This window comes from Camellia sinensis, chromosome 15 (genome assembly GCF_055761805.1).
Source record: "Camellia sinensis isolate YWXY chromosome 15, ASM5576180v1, whole genome shotgun sequence".
Classification (NCBI taxonomy): Eukaryota; Viridiplantae; Streptophyta; class Magnoliopsida; order Ericales; family Theaceae; genus Camellia; species Camellia sinensis.
This window is the reverse complement of record NC_138975.1, coordinates 132,352,547-132,375,124: the sequence shown is the minus strand read 5'-3', so window position 1 is coordinate 132,375,124 and position 22,578 is coordinate 132,352,547. Positions and strand designations below refer to the sequence as shown.

The 22,578-nt window shown below is 35.4% G+C and overlaps 1 protein-coding gene across 18 annotated transcripts; it reads left to right on the top strand.

The window, feature by feature from the left end:
• The first annotated feature begins 5,932 nt into the window (after window positions 1-5,932).
• On the top strand, window positions 5,933-20,498 carry LOC114319642 (uncharacterized). Of its 18 annotated transcripts, none has more exons than XM_082909061.1 (9): window positions 5,957-6,271; window positions 6,411-6,528; window positions 6,674-6,744; window positions 11,378-11,492; window positions 11,574-11,702; window positions 11,787-11,884; window positions 11,987-12,110; window positions 13,828-15,111; window positions 20,221-20,498. In XM_082909061.1, the coding sequence occupies exons 5-8, from the start codon at window positions 11,595-11,597 to the stop codon at window positions 13,939-13,941; spliced, it is 444 nt and encodes a 147-aa protein (XP_082765187.1). In that variant the 5' UTR covers window positions 5,957-6,271; window positions 6,411-6,528; window positions 6,674-6,744; window positions 11,378-11,492; window positions 11,574-11,594; the 3' UTR covers window positions 13,942-15,111; window positions 20,221-20,498. The 18 variants fall into 18 exon arrangements, with proteins under 18 accessions (XP_082765178.1, XP_082765177.1, XP_082765172.1 ...); XM_082909053.1 differs by having other exon boundaries at window positions 11,378-11,497; XM_082909052.1 differs by lacking the exon at window positions 6,674-6,744 and having other exon boundaries at window positions 5,933-6,271; window positions 11,378-11,497; window positions 13,828-14,761.
• Window positions 20,499-22,578: the final 2,080 nt, after the last annotated feature.

Here is a 22,578-nt window from a genome sequence, read left to right as displayed (position 1 = left end):
TTGTTATAGCTAGTTAGCTTAAAATAGCTGGTTATTTCTCATTATTATCCTTGTTGTAATATAGTAGTTAGTTGGTTAATTCTTTGCTTATTTATTCATTCGGTTCTGTAATAATTAGTTTAATTCAAACTTTCAGACACTTATTCGGAGCCTCTTGCACGAGGGCCAATATGTAATAACGTGTATGTCTTCCAACCCCATGTGTTTCTCCCTTTTACTTATTTGATTACGATGGTTAGTTTAGAACATCATGTTTCTCTTAGCATTTTCCATGTTTGTATACACTTGTGTTGCATGTATCGAGGCTCAGTTCATCATTCTAACAAGTATTGTCATTTAGTACTTCGTTGAATACGTGCATTACTGCATGCTATCAATTTGATTCACATGCCATGTTAATAGCCGAACCTATTTAAAATGGCATATTGCATGTGTTGCATTAGTCATTTTGCATCTGTAGGATCATGCATTTTTTCTAACTATTTTATTTCTTTTGGCTTGGCTTGGAGTACTAGGTGAGCACTTATTACTTTAACATAACCACATACGTGTGATTGTTGCCATGATAAGCATAAATACCATGAGATTAAGTACTTAAATGATATATCTGCTTGAATGCCTATGGACGAAGGCTAATTGTTCGAATTGGGATGATTTGAGTAAATGTGTATATGAGATCACTTTTTCAAGTGATACATATTCGAAACAATTTTCAAAAATAAAACATGAAATCAAATTGTTTCAATTTTTGCAAATTAGTCTATACTTATACGCAACACATAGTAAAAAATAGCTAATAATCGGAATAAAAGCATTAATGTAAATAAGAATCACATCACGATTAGTAAAGACTGATCTTTGATCGAGCTAGTGGGGTGTTCAATTCATGACCTTCGCTTCTCATACCTAAGTTCCCGAGCCAAGACACTTTGGTGATAACGAATAAGTGGCCTTTGGCACGAGTCTCGGGTTTCCTAAATTTCCCAACAATATTTAGGTGACAACTCTATAATCTGGCAAAATAGTTCATTTTTGGCATTTGATTCAAATATCGATTTTCCAAAAAGAATTGCCGGATTTGGACTCTTTTGAGTTTTCACTATTTCACATTGCACTTGTGAAATCAGATTCAGAACTACGGAAGTCCGAACTGTAGGGCTAGTCGTATCCGAAAGGAGCACGAAAAGTCAAGTTACAATTATATATTGTTTGATATTTAATTTTCAATTTAATTTGTCGAGATTAGGAATGGCAACGGGACGGGTCGGGGCCGGAGACTATACTCCCCGTCCCCGATCCCCGACAGTGAGAAATGCCCCGTCCCCGCCCCCGATCCCCGACGGGGAGCCCATCGTCCCCCCTCCCCCGGCCCCGATCGGGGATCAGGTATCCCCGACCCCGTAAATTCCCCGACTTACAGTAGCTGGTCAGATTTGTGTTTTTTTTTTATCTGTCAACATATTTTCAAATTAAAAAATCTGTAAACAAAAAAATAACAATCAGTCCATCTTAACAGATAGAGGCTCACAGATCACAGATAGATGTTCACAGATCACAGATCAATAGTAAACAGATCAATAATAAACAGATCACAGATCTTAACAGATATATGTTCATCCCACTGTTTTGTAAACATATCAATAATCCCACTAATTTGACATATATATATATATATATAAGTGGAAAAAAAAATAGAGGTCGAATCGAAACAGTGAATATATGTATACACTCAGATATATATATATATATATATACATATATATATATGTATGTAAAACCCTAGATCGAAATCCCTAGAGAGAGAGAGAGAAAGAGAGAGCCTTTCAAAATCGGCGGTGAGGTGAGGGAGGATCGGCGGTGAGGGAAGATCATCGGTGAGGGAATAGAGAGAGCAGCAGCCCCGTCGGCGGTGAGGTGAGGTGAGAGACGATCGGCGGTGAGAGAAAGAGAGTGGGGGAGACCAAACCCTAAAGGGAGCAGCAGCGACGAGCGAGAGCGAGGAAGAAGAGGAGTAGAGGCGAGCGAGCAGCCGGCGAGCGAGAGAGAAGAGGAGAGCGAAGGAGAAGAGGAGCAACGGCGAGCGAGAGCACAGAGGAGCAGCGCCGTTGTGTGAGTGAGTGAGAGACTGATGAGAGTGTGTAAATTTGTCAAACCCTAAACAGACACACACATATATATAGCCAAGAACAAAACGGTAATTTCACCTCGGGGATTAAGCGGGGCGGGGCGGGGCCGGGGCCGGGGTCGGGCCGGGTCCGGGTCTGAAATACCTATCCCCGTCCCCGGCCCCGGCCCGGATAACATCGGGGATGGATTTTGAATACCATCCCCGGTCCGTAGGGGATATTTTTCGGTGAATAACCACTGAATTCGAGATCGGGTCACCGTCGGACTAGTTTCAAATTGCCATCCCTAGTCGAGATTGTAAAGCACTTACTGATGTGTTTTATTATACAGATTTACTTTTTTTTTCTTTTTTTTTTATTATAAAACGTTAACAAGTATACAATAACTTTAATTTCTGTTTTTTGTTCAGTGTATACAATTTTTTTTTACTGGCTCTTATATTTTGATTTGCAATATTGGTGAATATTATAAATCTTATATGCTTGTTTCTTAATTTGCATTAAGATTAGAGGGAGTTAATATTTTATTTGAGTTTTGTAGAGCGTGTAATACAAGCAAAATTGTTACAAGTTCTTTAAGAAGAAAAATATTTCAATATATTTTTTTAGTATCTTTATTAAAAAAAACTTCACAAATTTTAACATAATACGTATAAATTATAACTGTATTTTAATCTTAATATTATTTATATCGTGCCTTTCGACACGGGCATACACTAGTAATTTCATATGTCACAACTGCATTGATTTAATAAGTTTCAAAATTTGTATATATTTTCAATACAATTGTGACACATAAAATAATGAATAAGATATAATAGAAAATATAGTCAATTGCAATTACTAATCATATATTGTTTTTATTTATTTAAAAAAAAAATACATTATACTACCAGAAAATTCATGGTGCCAACAAAGAGGGGACACAAAAAAAAATATTTGCAAAGTCAAAAATGTCACAAATATTGCAGTAGCAAAAATGAATTACACTTTAGGGATAGCATGGAGCCAATATAAGCAACTTTAGTGCAAAGCCATCAAAGTTATGATTTTAAGACTCATTTTAGAAAATGCCCCAAACTTTTTAAACATAATAAAAATTCATAATACAATTTTTTTTTATTCTTCTTCAGAAGGTCCACTTTATAAAATTATTCAACACGTGCAAAACAAAACAAAACAAAATAAACACACAATAAACACACACACACACACACACACACAAAAAAAAAAAAAAACCAATGTAGAGCTAATACATGTTCTACAAATTTGGGGGGGAAAAAAAAACATCTATCAGTGATTCGGTATATATTTCTCAAAAGCACTCACTTTTTTTTTTAATTTTATTATTTAAAATGCCCGTATTTAAAATATTTAAAAAAAAAAAAAAAAACTCTACATATTTTGAAACACATCCAATCTATTATTTTAAGAAGGCCCATTTTCAAAAATGTCTCCATTAATTTAGAATAAACTTAGCAAGTTTAGGTTTCATCTTCTTGTTTTTCATTATTATTATTATTATTATTATTATTATTATTATTATTATTATTATTATTATTATTATTATTATTATTATTATTTTAATTTTTCATACAGTATAGTCATGATTTTGAATCTATACTAAAATATATTTACACATCATTGGGGTCATAAAAAATATTTATAAAAGAGTGATAAACAATATAAATATTAATAATTAAAATCATAATTTTTTTAATTAATGTGTAATAAATTTTAAAAACTTCTCTTCAATGGTAATTTTTCCTTTATTAAATAACTTGTTATTTTTTGTTTTCATTTCATAACAAGACTTTAAATAACTCTCAAATTTTAGTCATAAGAAATAGAAAACTGAAATTAACAAAATGAATTATAGGAAAAATTAATCTAAGATCCCTCTCCCATTTTTAGTAACGGAAGAGATCCACTATATTATTTTATGATGTCTAAGGTCCCTCAACCCTACATCCATATATCACAGAGAAATTTGACTATCTTAAATCAATTAACTTCCATGTCTCTCCGCCTACCACAAACTAACACCACACCAAACTTCGGATACACCTCCTGATTCGCTGAACTAGACGACAGTAACAAACTCGGACTCGACAAATTCTAAGGGCGATCTGAAATTGAGCTCTCTTTCGTCTTCGATCTCTCGTTTCTCGACTCTAAAAACTGTTCTCATCCATCCGACGAACTGTTGTTGACGGCGTTATCGTGCTCTAGTTTTTTACGCTTCCGTCCGTTTGAAGTCTCGGGCGAGGCCACACCAGCGACGTACTTGAACCGTCAGATCTCCATTCTCCGACGCCTCGCCACTCGTGAACTCGGTTTGCATGTCGTTGATGCTTCACTATCACTCACTACTCCGCAACAAATCTTTGCCATTACAAAATCTCCACCACATAATAATGATGACTGGTTCAATAGTCGGCTTTCAAACAATTTTTCTTCTCCCTTTGGAAGGTTGTTCAGTGCTTGCTTAATTTGGTCTAATGGGCTGCAAAAGACAAATCACTAAAAGCTTTCAAAATTGATGCTTAGTATTTGCATTTAAATGTAAAAGATTAATAGAAAAAAAAATGAATTTTTTCGTTCCAGTGAATGTGTCTGCAATGTGTTTGTTAGTGTAAGAATTTAGAAATCAAAAATCCAATGATGAGAGAAAGATTAGTGGCTTCCCATGAGGACACAGCTTTGTAGATACCCAGAGAAGTTCTTTATCATTTTCTCTGCTTTCAACAACAATAACCATCTAATTTTGAATTTCTCTAGTCCAAACCAGAGAAATTCTAAACTAAAAAAATTCTCTCTGGTTTACTTATAATTTTTTCTAATTTGTTTACCATTTTCTCTGCCTTCAACAACAATAATCATTTGAATAAATCAACCTCAACTGTTGATTAAACAACAGATTTTAGAACATACACCTTGCAATGGTTTGGATTAAAGAATTTCTCTGGATTGAATTTTCTCTAGTTTGATTTGAGGGATCTGAGACATTATAAAAATATTAGATGTCCTTTATGCCATAAAATCTTAATACCAAGAACCTTAAAAAAAATCCTCCAAAATTATAATATAAAATAATAACATTATTTATATTTATTTTAAATAAATAAATAAAAACTTTCCACCAAAATTTTGCCCTAATCCTCATCGAGGCATATGCCAACCTTGGCAGGCCAGAAGCCAGGCAGACCCAATTTTGGGGCAAAGTCCACAAAATGACCGCTTTGGACTTAAAAAAAATTATTTTTAAAAAGGGCCTAAAAATTTTGTTACCTCTGTATTATTGTATAAAAAAATATATTTGAGAAGTTTAAAAAGTTTCTTATAAAATGACCCAATCTCAATTTAAAAAGCCCACCAAATAAAAATGAAAAAATTAAAAGGCCCAAACTTTGGAGCCCATATCCATATTTTAAAAACAAACCAAACATTTGCCTGTTGTTGGGGTTTTCAGTGTTTTTATTTTATTTTTATTTTTTTGTTTTGTATTATATACTAAACTACGATGGAAAGTCTCATATTTGTAATATAAACTTGAGTTTCAAGATACTTTATTAATGAATACGAGTTCATTCTGCGTTTTTATTTATATTTATAAAAATTTTATAAATTGATTTTTGTTTATTTTTAGAAAAACATAAATTACAAACGTGTATGATTTGAACAAAATATTTAAAAAAATTTAAAAACATAAACTAAAAAATATGTTTGTTAAGGTTTAAAATATTTATATTTATTAATTAACTAATAAAAGAATATATATATATATATATATATATAAAAGAGTCAATCTACAATCACATGGATTAGTTGATGGAAACAAATTCTCAAAATAATAATAAGAAGGGGATCGATGAAGTCAAAAAGGAGAAGTTGCTAGAACAATTGAGAAAGAAAGAAAGAAAATCGTGAGAGAGAGAGAGAGCAGAAGGGGACGAAGAAAATAGGAAGAGCAAGAGAACACCAAGAGAATGAGGGTTCAATTTCCTTGATGAAGAAGGTCCTCTTTGCTTGAAGTTGTAAGAAGATTCAAGAGTTGTTACATTCTGACCATTGAATTCTTTAATTTTGAAAAATTGGACCACCGGAGAGCAACCGGTTGACCATCTCTCTTCTTCTTCCACAGGGTATTCTCTCTCTCTCTACTTTCACTCTTTTGTTTCTCTCCCTCCCTCTCCCTCTACTACTCCCTCCTTCGAGTGATCTCTTCCCCTGCTCCTCTCTCTCTTCTCTGTCTACTACGCTCATTCGTCTGTCTTCCTCTAGTTCGACTGACTGCAGATTCCAAGTGGCTGTTCGGTTTAAAACTCTAATCTAACCCAGTGAGCCTCTGTTTGGCTTGTAAGAAAACGAATGAGTTTTTTTTTGAAGAGCAATCAACAAGGTATGCCTCCCTCTGATTATTTCTGAAACCCTAAACCCTCTTTTAAAACTCTCTTCTTCCCTATTTTTTACTCTGTGTATATTTCTGAAATCCTCCCTCTTCTAAAACTATACTCTCTGATTTTTACCCTATTTTCTGTCTCTAGTGCTATCTGAATTTCTATTCTAGTCTCTCTTGGCTCACACTGATTCGAAATTTGTAGTGAAGCAAGGTTTGGTAATGATTTTGTTCTATTTTGCTGTTTATATATCTCGGTTGACATTCTTAATGAAATAATCCATTTTTACATTAATTAATATAGTATTTTGTAACCATATTGTTGCTTCCATGACTTGTTCTTGAGTTGTTGCGAAATATTTCATAAGAAATTTTGGTATTAAAATTATAGGTCTAATTTTGTTATTTGAATTTTGATTGCATTTAAGATGTTTGTAAAAATGCCTAGTTTGTTAGCAATTTAAACAAATGTATTTTGGAACTATATTTTCATTGCATTTAGATGTTGAAAACTTGTGATTGACTTTAACATGTTCTCGAAGATTTATTCCAAAATATATTTAGTGATATTCACATGAAGCAACTATAACTTGTGGTTGGGACCTCCCAATTTGTAAGTGTTTTTGGTAATGTTTAATGCTTGTTATTCTAGTTGAATTAAATAGCCATCTCAAGTAAAGCATTTGTTTAATTGGTTTGTTAAAAACATACATATGTATATATATATATAAGCGAACGTAGTTCACATAGAATAGAAATACTTCTAAAAATGCTAATCAAATAGTGCTTGAACTTCGCTTGTATCCTTGTTTAAGCATGAGCAGTTGACAAGATAATGGGGAAAAGACTCCAACTAACAAAAAAGTGTGAAAAGCTAGAAAGAATTGAAGTATATGATTTTAATCTTAGCTAAAATGCAGTCAACATGCTTATGTTTAATAAAATGAATTTCCTTTGTTATACGATTTTAATTTTAATTTTTAATTCACATGAAGCTTATGTTTAAAAAAATCAATTTCCTCCGCATACTTTTTTCAAAGTGTGTTGATGCTAAGATAATCCATGAATTACTGTCTTCCCTCTAAGGGTGGAGGCTTTCCTAGCAACCATGAAAGATTAGTGTCGAACCTTAGGTTTGAAGTAGTGGAAGAATATTTGGGTGATGGGATCTCCATCCAAGGTGGCTTTCTTCATTTGGACGGTAGCTTTGGGGTCGTATCCTTACTATTGACAATTTGATTCGGCGGCGCCATGTGTTAGTAAATTGGTGTTGTACGTGTTGTAGAGATGTAGAGATGCAGAAATGGTGGATCATTTGTTGGTTCATTGCCCTATTGTGTCCCGGCTTTGGTGTTTGATTGTTACTTACTCTTTTTGGTGTGATTTGGGTGTAGCTGGGGTCTATGCAGGGTGTGTTGTTTAGTTGGGGCGAGTTGAGGGTGTGTAAGAGGAGTCAGAAGTCTTGGTTACATGCTTCCCTTTGTTTGTTATGGTTGGTTTGGTTGGAGCGTAACTGATGCATTTTTCAGAATATGTGTTAGGCTTCTTTATGGTGTTGCATAGTTGGGTTACGGGTTCGATAGATCTTGATGTCTTGACTTTTGTACATTTTGTGAAGGGTTTGATTAGTTAGCTTTTGCGGGTCGGTGTGGGTTGCTGTTTTCCTTGTATTTTTTACATCGTCTTGATACCTTTTAAATAAAGTTGGCTTATTTATCAAAAAAAGAAAAAAAAAGAAAAAGAAAAATAAGGCTAAAAATTTCCAGTTTCTATAATATATAGATTTCGACCTCTATTGAAATTTGATCAACATTGATATTGCGAACTTCTAGTGCTGTCACTACTTTGCCAACCTTTGAAGGTAAACCAATTGCCTTGTTTTCAACCCCCACGCTCTTTGTACTTTTCATTGGATGACATTTGATCTGCAGATCATTACTATTGTGAAAATAAACATTGTTTCCAACCGAAATATTCTGAAAATTGACATATTTTTATCAAAACACTTTTCACTTATATAATCTACCAAAATAGTTATAATTACAATAGTTTACCCTATCCAGTTATAGTAGTAGCATCTTTTTCTAATTCTGAAACAAGCATAGCCATAAATTCAATTTGGCAGCCTAGAACCATGGCCAGGGAATCCTTGCATTGAAGAAACATTGCAATAATAAAAGAGTTTACAATACCAAATTGTGCTCTATCACTCTTTTTGAATAAGTAGGGTGTCGGGAAAGGGAAGGGGGAATTGGGGGTGGCAGTTGGCAGGAAATAGAAGGGGTTGGTTGGTGGTAATGGGTGCATTGCAGTGGGGGTGGCAATTAGTGGTGGTTATTTTTGTTGGTTTATATGTATACATGTACGTATATGTGGGTGAATACGAGTTTAGTTCAGAGGAGAGGAAGAAGATGAGGGTATTTAGGTGATTTCAAGAACCGTTAACAAAAGTTACCTGTGTGTTTTAGTCCACAAACCACAAGTAGTGATGTGCTTATTTCTTAATATTAGGAGGTAGGCTACACATTCTACGTCACATGGGGTGAAGTGAATTTTGCCAACAAATGTCACCAACTTTAAAGAAGAGGTTGTGACTCAATGCAATGGCAAGTGCTACCTGCCTTGAGCCTTGTGGAGAGGGTTTGAGTCACGAAGTCAGCTTCCCAACAAAAAAGTGGGGGAAGACTGCGTACCTATTACTTCTTCCATTCCCTGCTTAAAGCGGGAGCCTTGCGTAATGGGTAAGACCTATTTAGGTCATATTTCTTAGGGTTTATTACACTTTCTACTCCTAAACTATTGTCAAATTATCTATTTAGTCCTTGAACTATCGATTGTCTACTAGGTACCTAAAGTATATAAGTCAAAGTCTATTTAGTCTCTAAACTATCGATTGAATCGATTAAATCCCTAAAGTATTTAATTCAAATCTATTTAGTCCTTAAAAGGATTAGAAGAATAAAATATAAACCAATAAGTATTATAAATTAGTAAAATACCGAATCTAGTTAAAATTTGATTTCAAAAAAACTTTAAAATTTTAATGTCTTTGAAAAGTGGCGTCAGTCCTTATGGTGAATTTCCTTTATAACGGTAAGTGTAATTATCTATAGTATTTTCTTAATTATCTTTTACAATGGCTACATGCTCGCCTTTATCTAGTATTATATGCTAGATTTCGTTTATAATTTCTAATTGATTGTTTTTAAATTTGTCGTAAGTTTTTTTTATTACTTAATTTATGTATTAGTTTGTTATACTATTATTTGTAATGAAGTGTTATTATTTAAATTATTTAATTATACTTGTTTAGTATATCTAATATTCATATAATTTATTGACAAGAATGGGAAACGGGACTTTAATATTAATTTAAACACAGAACGAAATGAAACACCTGTTACAGACAAAATAAAAATTTAAGATGTTTCCTTAATAAAATCTTAATTGGGCAGGTGTTTTACTAATTTATAATACTTATGGCACTATATTTTATTCTTGTAATCTTTTTAGGGATTGAATAGGTTTGAATTAAATATTTTAGGACTTAATAGATTCACTTAATAGTTTAGGGACTAAATAGACTTTGATTTATATAGTTTAGAGACTTAATAGATTCAATCGATAGTTTAGGGATTAAGTAGACAATTTGGCAATAGTTTAGGGGTAGAAAATGTAATCAACCCTATTTCTTAATGATGTTAAAATATTACAGAGTTGTGTTTTCTTTAGACATTTTACAGCAAAGATTAATTCCCAGTTTAATGCTGTTATGTTTTTAGGGCTATTTTTTTAAGATCAATGTTTCTTGGAAAATGTAGCCACTAAGTGTTCCCATATGAATGCTTGTTTTTGGCTTTATGATAATTATTGATGCCTCATGACTTTTTTTATTTTAAATTTCATTAGCAATAAATCTTTCATGATGTTCTCAACTTCCTACCCCCTTAAATCCCTAGAATAAAATGGTTGTCTTATGCCAATTTCAAGAATTTTCATGAATTTTTTTGACATATTATTCAAACTTGATGATGGAAACAGAACAGTCTTGCTCATCACGTATTCAAAACCATCAAAAAGCAATATTAGACATTCAATTAGTACACTGGCTCCACCTTTTGTTCTTAGTTTTTCTAGATGATGCTCTCATCTATTGTCCACTACCTCTATATTTTGGTTCTTCGTTTTTATGTTTAAAGATCTAGCTTTATAATTTATGAATGATTTACTTAGATGCTCTAAACTTGTAATGAATAATATTTGAAAATAGACCCTTGCTAGAGAAATGTTTCTTCATCTGTGTGAATTTTTTTTGCTACATCTAATTCTTATTAAACTAAATGATGAAGTACACAAAATTTTGATCTTGTTACAGCGTAGAGTCCTCAATTACAATTAATTGAGGCATCCTCAGGACTGCAATAGTCCTTGAAAAGTGCTCCTTTCTCAAGCTTCCACCTTTTCTTTTGATTAATTCTTGGGCCTTGCCTTCCTAACAACTCCAAATTACATCTTCCAGTGAATTTTAATTGTCTTGTTGGCAGTATTAAAGCACAGGCTTTTGAAAGAGCATAATGGCATGTTGTATATACTCATTGAAAAAGGAAACTGGCAACTAATTAGCTGTTACTGATCTGGTTTTACATTAGGAGGCGATTTCTTGTGTCCATAAGTGATTTTAGTTCGCCAGATTTATGACCTTGTGAGGGGCTGCATTACTTTTAACTAACCTTTTCTAGAGCTGCAATTCTATCATTTTGGTTAATACCTACGGTTGGAATGAACTCTTGCCTTTTCGTTGGACTTTATGCATTCACATTTTTACTGAATTACGTAATTTATTATTATTCAGAAACTTGGGTCATCTGGTCAGCGAAATGCTACAAGGTGTGGTCTTTCGTGGGTAGAAATGTTGAAGACAAGGGATCAGTTTAAAGAGGCTACTACTGTTTACTTTCGTATTTCTGGTGAGGTAATACCCACGTTTTTTTATAACAACACTGAATAATAATATCTATGCTCTGCTCCTGAAATGCAACTTCTTTTAGGAACCCCTACATTTGGCTGTCATGCTGGAGCAAGCATCTTGTTGCTACTTGTTTGCGAAACCACCAATGTTACGCAAATATGGATTCCATCTTGTTCTTTCAGGTGATCTATATAAGAAATGTGATCAGGTAACTATATCACAAATCATGCAAAAGTTTCTTTGTGCGTAAATGCTGTAATTTTCTGAAAATATCTCTCTTGTTTGTCATCAGATGAAGCATGCAATTCGCACGTACAGAGGTGCTTTAACTGTTTTTAAAGGAACTAAATGGAACCATATCAGGGATCATGTTCATTTCCATATTGGAAAGTAAGTTCTAAAGCATTTGCTAGTAGTTTGCATAATAAACACATTAGCAATTGTGGTATTAGTAATGTGCAAAGATATTTAACATACTTGACATGTAAACAGATGGTATGCATTTCTTGGGATGTTTGATGTGGCAATTAATCATCTATTGGAAGTCCTGGCCTGTGGCCATCAATCGAAGACAACACAAGAGTTATTCCTGAGGGACTTTTTTCAAATTGTTCAGGTAATCTGCAACTGTCTAATAGCATTATCAGAGAAAGAAAATGCAAGATTTTGTGTAGAGCCTAAACGGCCTAGTTTAACCTGTTAATCTGATTTGTTTAACTGAGACCTGGCATGGCTACTGCATCCCATTGACTTGAACCAAAATAAATTGTTCTCTATAGAAAAATACCTAACATTTTTGTCACTAATTTATGGTTGATCTTTTTAACGGTCTGGGGGCAATTGGTTTATGTTGATAGACTTTTTGGACTTTAACGGAATCCATCGCCAACTCCAACTTAAATTTTTTTTGAAGGAGAGACAGGAATGTGTAATGAGGAAGGTTTTGTTTTAAGTTTTAATTTTTTTTTTTTTTTTTTTTTATCATTTTGAATTTCTTTTGACTTAGAAGCTGATGGCTCTTTTGTTTTAAAGAAAATGGACAAGAATACTGGTTTTTTTGAGAAGTTTGTACTCACTAATGATAAGGGTGGAAGTTTGAGTTGAGCAGATTGAAGAAGTGGTTAGGAAGGTGAATGAAATGGCTGGAAAGGACAAAATGGTTCAACATTCCACTACACTCTGCCTTCGTAGATCCTTAGAAGAAGAGGGAGGAAATGGAGGATATTCTCTTGAATAATAATTTCATTTTGTCATACAACTTTTCCCACTTTGATCTTCTTTATACTCTCCTTTACCTTTGATACTCTTAAAATGCGAAAGAACCTATGATTAGTATTACTGCTAGAGTTATCAAGTTCTTCTAAACTCAAGTTTCTTGAATGATTTCTTAAATACATTCAAAGTAATTCCTTATTTATTTATCAAAAAAAAAAAAAAATTCAAAGTAATTCCTTCACTGTTCCTTGTTCTCATCTTACTTAACTACTGCTATCTTATACACTTAATGTAGTTTAGGACTCTTCCTTTTCTTCTTCTTAACTTGGCAAGTTTATATATATATATATATATATATATCCATTTCTCCATCCTTCTAATTTGACTTATGATAAAAGATCATTAGAAGACTTCAACTTAGCCTTACTAACTCCTTCCTTAACTTTGTCTTTTGCTAATTTATCTTTTAATTTTTTTGTTATTCCTATATATATATAGAAAGTTCTGTGACACTCTCCTTTTGTTTTGATCGCTTTTTGAACCTCTTCATTCCACCAAGAAGTTTCTTTGGATTGTGTCTCACACTGCACAGAATTTGTTTTCTCATTGGAAGTCCATTTTAGACAACCCAAATCCCGGTCTCGGAAGATCGGTTGTATCTTGCTCCCCTGATCTTTCTTCCCTCGTTTTCATTATTGATTATTTTCTTAAAATGGCCTAAACTTTCACCTTTTAAATCCCACCATCTATGATCAGATACGCTGGCAGTTTATGAGAGGCTCTGCATTAACATCCTAACATGAAGCATCACACACATCGAATAACATGAAGCTGATAGAATAGTCTGGTTTGGATATGAAATTAACTGAAGAGTACCGTAGCATGCACAATGTATACCAAACTTGAGCGACTGTTTTGATTGAAAAGAAAAATGTTTTGCTATGTTCTGTATAAAAATTCTAGTTTAAATTGAATATAAATGCTAGGTTTTGTTTGTGGTTACAAATTGATTGGTTAAAGAACTTTATTTCCTGTTAGATAGAGCATCTCCAATCCTAATGCATGATTTAAAATGTTGACAATATGAGAACTCTAATATTTTGTCACTTTTTTTTTAGATGGAAAACCAAACAGAAACAAAAGACACTTACAAACAGCATCAGCAGCAACAACTTCAATCAAGGCCTGCGGGACCTCCTCCATCCACACAAGCTGGTGGTCCAAATCTCTAGCCATCCAAGCTAGGCCATGCGCCAACATATTGCCCATTCTCCCCACATGGCAAACTTGAAAGCTCCGAAACAGTCGACTAGCACCCACCACTTGTGACACAAGATGACCATCTATGATGCACGGACACGGACACGCGACACGACACGGACACGACACGGACACGCGAAAACGCAAATTTTCAAAAAATAGGGGACACGACACGCTGGGACACGTTCAATATATATAATTTTATTTATTTATTATATGTAAAATTAAAAAATATAAATATTATTTATTTATTTTAATATCAAATATTATTCACAAATTAAAATTTTCTTATAAATAAAAATAATTTATTTAAACAAATAATAATATCTAAAAAATAGAAAAAAGGAAAAGAAAAAAAAAAGATTTTTGTTCAAATATATATCTAATATATAATATATATACTATTATTATTAGAATATAAATATATATATGTATATATATTATTAGTATATCAACGAAGAGACCAGCGTATAAAATATAATAGTATATATATATATATATATATATTATTAGTACATCAACCGTATAAAATAAAAAAACAAAACAAGAGACCAGCGACTGAGAGAGACGAAGAGAGAGAGAGAGAGAGAGAGAGCGAGTGACTGAGAGAGACGAAGAGAAGATCGGAGAAGAAGAAGAAGATCGAAGAAGAATAAGAAGATCGAAGAAGAAGATTGCAGAAGAAGAAGATCGCAGAAGAAGATGGAAGTCGTACCTTGGATAACTGCAAGAACAGCGACGACAGACCACCGACGACAGACCAGCGACCACCGACAAGCGAAGAGCTACCAGGTGTGCCGGCGACCCTCTCTCTCTCTCTCTCTCTCTCTCTTTCTATCTTCTGTTCTCTCTGTTCTTTCGAATCTAGGGTTCAACAATTTGTTCTGGTTTTGTTATTTACAAATTGACCCCACAGAAGTTTCATAAATTATGAATTTTACTCTGCCGTGTCCCAAAGGTGTCCCAAGCGTGTCCAGAACGTGTCCGGTGACAAAAAATTCAAAAAAAAAGGGGGACACCTTTCACTACGTGTCGGACACGTGTCTACCGCGTGTCCGACGCGTGTCCGTGTCCGACACGTGTCCGACACTGATACGTAGCCTTCTCCAAGGTGTCCGTGCTTCATAGATGACCATATTCTGGTAAGAGCTCGACATCCTCCCACAAAGCTTTGACAATATTTAAAGAATCCCCCTCTAGAATAATATCAGAAAAGCCCAAATATTTTGCTAGCTCTATTGCCTTGGCTGCAGCAAATGCTTCAGCACAGTCGGCATCTACCCAGAATGGTAATTGCTCTGACATTGCACCCATAACTTCACCCATCGAATTTCGAATAACGACACCAACCCCAACCGTTTGCAATTCTTTGAACCATGCCCCATCAAAATTAATCTTGAACCAACCTTCCGCCGGAGCGCACCAACGAACCACTCTATCCCGCAGCATTGGCCCTTGAATTCTTTGTTGCACTTGACCAAAATCACTTACCAAATTGCAAAACATAGCCACCGTTGCCTCAACCGAAACATGGGTTTCACAGAAGATTACTTGGTTGCGCCGCTGCCAAATACCCCAACATAGAGCAACAAACAAACCGAGATTAGACTCATCCCCATGGAACATTACCTGCCAAAACCACTATTTAAAGTCCTGATTATGGGCCCATTGTACTAGATTCCTCAATGTACTTAAATTCCACACCTGCACCGCAACATCACAATAACAAAGACAATGCATCAATGATTCCCGATCAATCCCACAACTTGAACACATGTCATCAATAGGAATTTGATGCCTTCACAACAATGTCTTTACCGGGAGAATATCATTGCACGCCTTCCATGCAAACACCTTAATTTTGTTTGGTAGTTTAAGCTGCCAAACTTTCTGCCATAGCTTGTCCCAACATGATCGACCCACATAAGACTCCATTGATTGGGCTGCATTAACAATATCTCGGCGTAAGTAATTGGCCGAACGAACAGAAAAGCCCCATGCTTCGTATAGTGCCAGACCATCATAGTGTTCATTAAAGAACATAAAACAGGGGGAGAAAATGAATTGGGCTCAATTGTTTGAATGGGATTCTATTTCTAAACTTTGCACATTCTATTAAAATATTCATTGAATGCTTTAAAGGACTGTCGTGAACTGCATGATTTTTATTTTTTATTTTTTATCTTGATTTTGAAGTCCTACTTTAGGATAATTGTTTTGTACCTGATATGAATATGGAGGAAGTACTTGAATTTGAAATATTTGTTTAGAATAACGTTCTAGTGTTTAAATCAATCGTGAGGTGTGTCAACAAAACAATTTTCAGTTTTTCTATAGGCAATTCAAGGCAAAGTGTTGCCTTACTTTATTGAGAATTTCAAATTAGTTAGCAATTAGCTAATTAGTAAACAATGTAATGTAGAACAAAATTTCTTAATATTTTTACTTCATTAAGGTTGGCTTATACAATAAAACACGCCTATAGAGACAGATGGCATGTAATTAGGACTTGTAGGTTGAAAGTTAGAGTAAAATACACCTTAAATTTTGTCAAAAATGGACGTACGGGGGTGAAAATGTGAAACAGCCCGTAAACCACTTTTGGGGATGTCGCGAGAAGATTGCTCGGTGACAAATACAACATGTGGGGACAAAAGACATGTAATTAGGTGTTAAAATCCACCTACTCTCCACCTACGTCACCCACTTAAACCTACTCCACTAAACCTAACCCACTACACCACTACCACCTCACCTACTCCACTAAACCTTCACCCACTTAAACCTACTCCACTAAACCTAACCCACTACACCACTACCACCTCACCTACTCCACTAAACCTAACCCACTACACCACTACCACCTCCACTTCACCTACTCCTTACCTACTACACACTCACCCTCTTCTATATATAGGAATCATGAATCATTGTAATATAAATCAATATACATTAATCAATAATACATAAATTCTTACATGGTATCAGAGCAAGGTTAAGACCTTAGTATTTCTCGCTTCACCGGCGGGCGGCAACCTCGCCTTGGCCGCCCGCCGGACCTCAACCTATTCTGCTTATTTTCTACACATACCTTGACTTCTTCAACATTTTCTTACACCCCTCCTCCGCTATGTCGGCAGCGGCACCCGCAGCATCGTCTAGCCTCTATCGCCGTTCACCTCGCCTCTCACATATCCGTGGTTGTACTCTTACTCGTCGTCGTCGTTGGCGTTTCTGGCGCTGTTTTTCTGCTCGTCACTGCTGTTTTTTTCCCGATTTGCTCTCTCTCTCTTAGCCATGGATTTGGGTGTGGGGTGTAGAGCTGTGGCTCTGTTGTTGGTAGCCATGTTTGCTGGCTTGAAGGTTTCAATGGCAGCAGTGTACAAGGTTGGGGACTCCGCTGGTTGAACTATCATTGGGAATATTGATTACAAGGCCTGGGCTGCTTCCAAGACGTTTCATGTTGGAGATGTCATCATTTTCGAATACAATTTTCAATGTCACGTGTTGCAAGTGCCCCACAAAGAATACCAAGCCTGCAGAAGTGTAAGACAGTAACATGCATCTTCACATACAGCTTGGGTAATGTGTAACTGTCAAAAGCACAAGCTTCTTGGACATCCCTCTCTCTCTCTCTCCATGGACCCAACACCAACAACATTCCACAACCTTGTCATTTTATTCATATCAGGGGATCAACCCCGATCACACTTTTACATCAAAAAAAAAAAAAAAAACCCACACAAACAAAAACAAAACTACCACACCCACAGTGGGATTTTTCTTCTCTACTCAGCCGCCGGTCTTTTCTTCTTGCCTCCGTCCTGGGTGGTCCTTGCCGGTGTTGCCTCCGTGCTTCCTAGACCACCAAGCAAGTTGCCTCCTCCCTGCTCCTCCACTACAGCATATGGTGGACCTCCAAATCGGAACATCACGGTGGCCTTCCGCTTCAGCTCCTTGTTTTCTGTCTTTAGCACACTTATCTCTGCTCGCGCATCCTTATACATGCGTTGGAGCAGAGCCAGTTGGGAGTTTAACTGTTGCACCTCATTTGTCCTGCTCTGCAGCCGGTGCGACAAGTTTGTAACCGCAGTCATGGTTTCCACACATGACTTCAGAGTATACTGATTGGCCTCAATATCAGTTTGCACCGCCATTTTTTGCTCCACCGACCGCATCGGAAAGTTCAACGGAGCAAAACCAGAGGTGTTTGGTTGAGGTTCACTGGCCACCGCACCAGTTATTTCTCTTGTGGGCTCGTTCAGTTCTGGAAAGAGCGTGAGCAGACCACGGGAAGAGGAGGCCATGTTTTGGGTAGCTGGACGGGAAGAAGAGGCCATGTTGCTGAGTGTTTCAGAGACGGGTTGGTTACAGCGTATTACAGAGTTTCTCTCTCAGGCAAGGAAGAGTTTTTCAGAAGATTTTAGCAGGTTTTCTGCCTCAGCCTCCGCATTGATTTATATAGAACATGACGAAGCGGCAGACATGCGCATCATGCGCCGCTCGACGCTCGCCGACAATATGGGCGCGCCTTTTGATGGCACGTCTTTTGATGGCACGCCTTTTGATGGCACGCCTTTTGATGAATTGGGCACGCCTTTTGATGGCACGCCTTTTGAAAGATTGGGCACACCTTTTGAGGGTGCAACTTTTACAACGGTCCGACATGACCCTATAAACTGTCCCGACATTGATTCCGATTAGCTCCTTCATGGGTCCGATAAGACTCTGTAAACTGTCTCGACATTGATTCCGGTTAGCTCCTTTATGGGTCCGACAAGACTCTGTAAACTGTCCCGACATTGATTCCGGTTAGCTCCTTTATGGGTCCGACAAGACTCTGTAAACTGTCCCGACATTGATTCCGGTTAGTTTCTACAAAGGTCCAGCAAGACTCCGTAAACTGTCACCACAACTGTCACAACCTTGTCTGCTACAACGGTCCGACATGACCCCATAAACTGTCTTCTACATCGGTCTGACACCGCCATCCAGTGTCCTCTACACCGTTATGACACCACCATACAGTGTCCTCTACATGGTTATGACACCCCCATACAGTGTCCTCTACAACGTTATGACACCACCATCCAGTGTCTTCACCAATGGTCTGACACGACCATACAGTGTCTCTTATCCTCTTTTATTTTTATGTATTTTCTTGTTTTGTTACTCTCTCCAAACTCAAGTTGGTTAGTTCCTATCCCCCTTGAGTTTGCGGGGGGCTGTTAAAATCCACCTACTCTCCACCTACTTTACCCACTTAAACCTACTCCACTAAACCTAACCCACTACACCACTACCACCTCACCTACTCCACTAAACCTTCACCCACTTAAACCTACTCCACTAAACCTAACCCACTACACCACTACCACCTCACCTACTCCACTAAACCTAACCCACTACACCACTACCACCTCCACTTCACCTACTCCTTACCTACTACACACTCACCCTCTTCTATATATAGGAATCATGAATCATTGTAATATAAATCAATATACATTAATCAATAATACATAAATTCTTACATTAGGACACGTAGGTTGGAAGTTAGAGTAAAAAACACCTAAAACTTTGTTTAAAATGGCGTCTGGTGGGTAAAAAAGTGAAACAGCCTGCGAACCATTCTGGGGATGTCATAGGAAGCTTGCTTGTGATAAATACGACCTGTGGGATAGACGACATGTAATTAGGACACGTAGGTTGGGAGTTAGAGTTGAAAACGCTTTAAACTTAGTTGAAAAATGTGCGTTGAGGGGGCAAAAATACGAAACAGTGCCTAAACCACTCTGGGGATGTCACCGGCAACTTGCTCGTGACAAATACGACCTATTGGGACATATGAGATGTAATTAGGACACGTATGTTGAGAGTTAGAGTAAAAAACGCCTTCAATTTAGTCAAAAAAGTGCATTGGGGGGCTGAAAATGCAAGACAATCTCAAACCACTCTGGGGATTGCGCGGGTAGCTTCCTCATGCCTAATAGAACATATGGGGACATATGGATTGTGAGTGAGACACATAGGTTGGGAATTAGAGCTGAAAATGCCTTCAACTTAATTGAAAAATCGCAGTTCGAGAGAGGGAAACTTAGGAGAAACTTGTTCGGATATGCAACATGATTACGACTATAATTATACAATTTTGAAAAGATTATATACATTTGAGTTTTATGTAATTTTCTTTTATAATTTGAAATGATAATGTTATTCAATCAATACTAATGGTTAATTTATTTTTACAGATGGCTTTTGGCGTGGAAATGTGGATATTCCTTATTTGTGTGCGGAGGACGTTGTTTTTTTATAATCCATTATTATGTTGTCTTTTGTTTTTTGTGGATTACTATTGTTTGTATAGATAACTATTGGCGTGGTACAAATTACTTTTGGCATATTACTTTTGGCGTCGTATAGATTACCATTTGACATGGTATTGTGGATATTTCTTTCTTGTGTACGGAAGACATGGTTTTTGTATAATCCTCGGTTTTGTATAGAATTATTATTTTAAGTTGGATTATGCTTGGTTTGTATGAAATTTCTATTATTTTTCAAATTTGACGTTAAAAGTTGATTTTTCTTGGATTGTTATTATTTTGTTTATATACAAGGTACAGGTTGCTTAGAATAAATACAGGTTGTGGCGAAATTAATAAAAAAAAAAATACTAAATAAAGTTTTTGGCGACTAAATGTGTAGTAGCCAAAAAGAAGTGAAGTTGTTGGCAACTAATCAATTGATAGCCAAAAGGAAATCAAGGTTTTTCACGACTAAATATTTGGTAGCCAAAAGAAATAAAAGATTTTTGGTGACTAAATAGTTAGTAGCCCAAAAAAAACAAATGAAAAATAAATTTTATTTGGTGATTAAATATTTAGTAGTCCGAAATATTTGAAGTTTTTATCTACAAAAAATTTAGTTGTCAAAAAAATCGTTTATGATTATTTGGTGACTAAACATGGTTTTTATGGTTTTTATATTTTTTTGCAATGTATACGTCATTTAAAAGTCATTTTCATAATTTGGTGGTGTTCGTATAAGAGGCGGTATCTTTTTTCCAATCCATTTGAAGTTAATTATAATTGAGTTTGTACGATAAAAGTCATTTAAATTATAATTAATTTCTCACATAAAATTACATAATTATTTAATACTAATTGAATTTATAAATTTTTATACACAAATATCAACATACACAATTATAACCTTATAATCGCTACAATCATCACTGACATTGTTGCAACCGTCATCATTGTCACTGTCATCACCACCACCATGATAGCTTTAGGAAGGTCAAATAATACTAGGGCTGAGGTAAGAAATGCGTAAAATCTATAATCCGATCCGATCCAGCTTAATCTGGTAGGTTTGGATTGGTTTTTTGAACCAGTGGTTCGCTTCCGGATTGAAAAATTTAAAAGTCGTATTCCACGGATCAATTTCATTCGAAACCGATTCGGACCGTATACAAATAACCTACATCTATATTATACACTCTCCCACATAAAATATCTTCTCTTATTCCATATAAAACCTAAACCCGCATAGTATCTTCTTTTGTTGCTTTTGTTTGTTGGTTTTTAGTTTTAATTTGTAATGGTCTAAATACTTATGGTAGAACCAATTTTCCTATGATTGTTTAAATTCTAAAACTATACGTCGCAATTATGAAAAGACATGTTATTATAGAACTTATATGATGTTACGTTCATATTTTAATGAAATTAAAATGTTCTATATATTTTTTTTATTATTTAATTATGTGAATCAGTGGTCCTAAATCGATCCAATCCGTGTTTAAATTGATTGGTTCGGATTGGTTACACGGTTTAAATGGATTAGATTGGTTCCAATTTTTCAAAAAATCGTAGAAAATAGATTAGTTCTAATGTTACCCCAATCCGAACCATGCTCACCCTTAAATAATACAAGGGGTGTGGGACATTTTTGTATAGCAGAAGAGAGACATATAATGACGTAGAATTGTAAAAGAATCACAAGTTCAATGAGAGAAAAGTATGTTTTGAACCCTTTGACAATAGCCTCTACAAATTTTAATTTTTCTATCGACAAAATAGAGACAAAGAGACATCACCAATGCCGAATTTCTCTGGACACATCACAGAAAAAATTTTACATATCACCCACACCAAATTTCTCTGGGCACATCACAGAGAAATTTTACACATCTCCAACACCAAATTTCTCTAGACACATCACAGAGAAAATTTTAACACATCACCAACACCAAATTTCGTTGGGTTCAAACTAGAGAAAATTGAAATTTCTCTGAGTTCAAATTAGAGAAATTTTTTTCCCTTTTCTTTTTCTTATTTCAACTTCTGTTTATTAACAAATACTGTTGTTGTTGACCATTACTCCATATCCAGTTTATGCAACCATTTATGTGTAAACTAATATTTTTACAAAACCTTTTACAATGACATTAGAATTAAACATTCAAAAAATACAAGGACCAACCAACATTTCAATCCTTAGTGAGCATTTTGTATTGTATGATTTTCCTACCTAGTTAGATTTGGATAAACTTGGCCACCTTGATCTCGCACGTCTCTAAACATCGAAAGAAATGAGTTGAA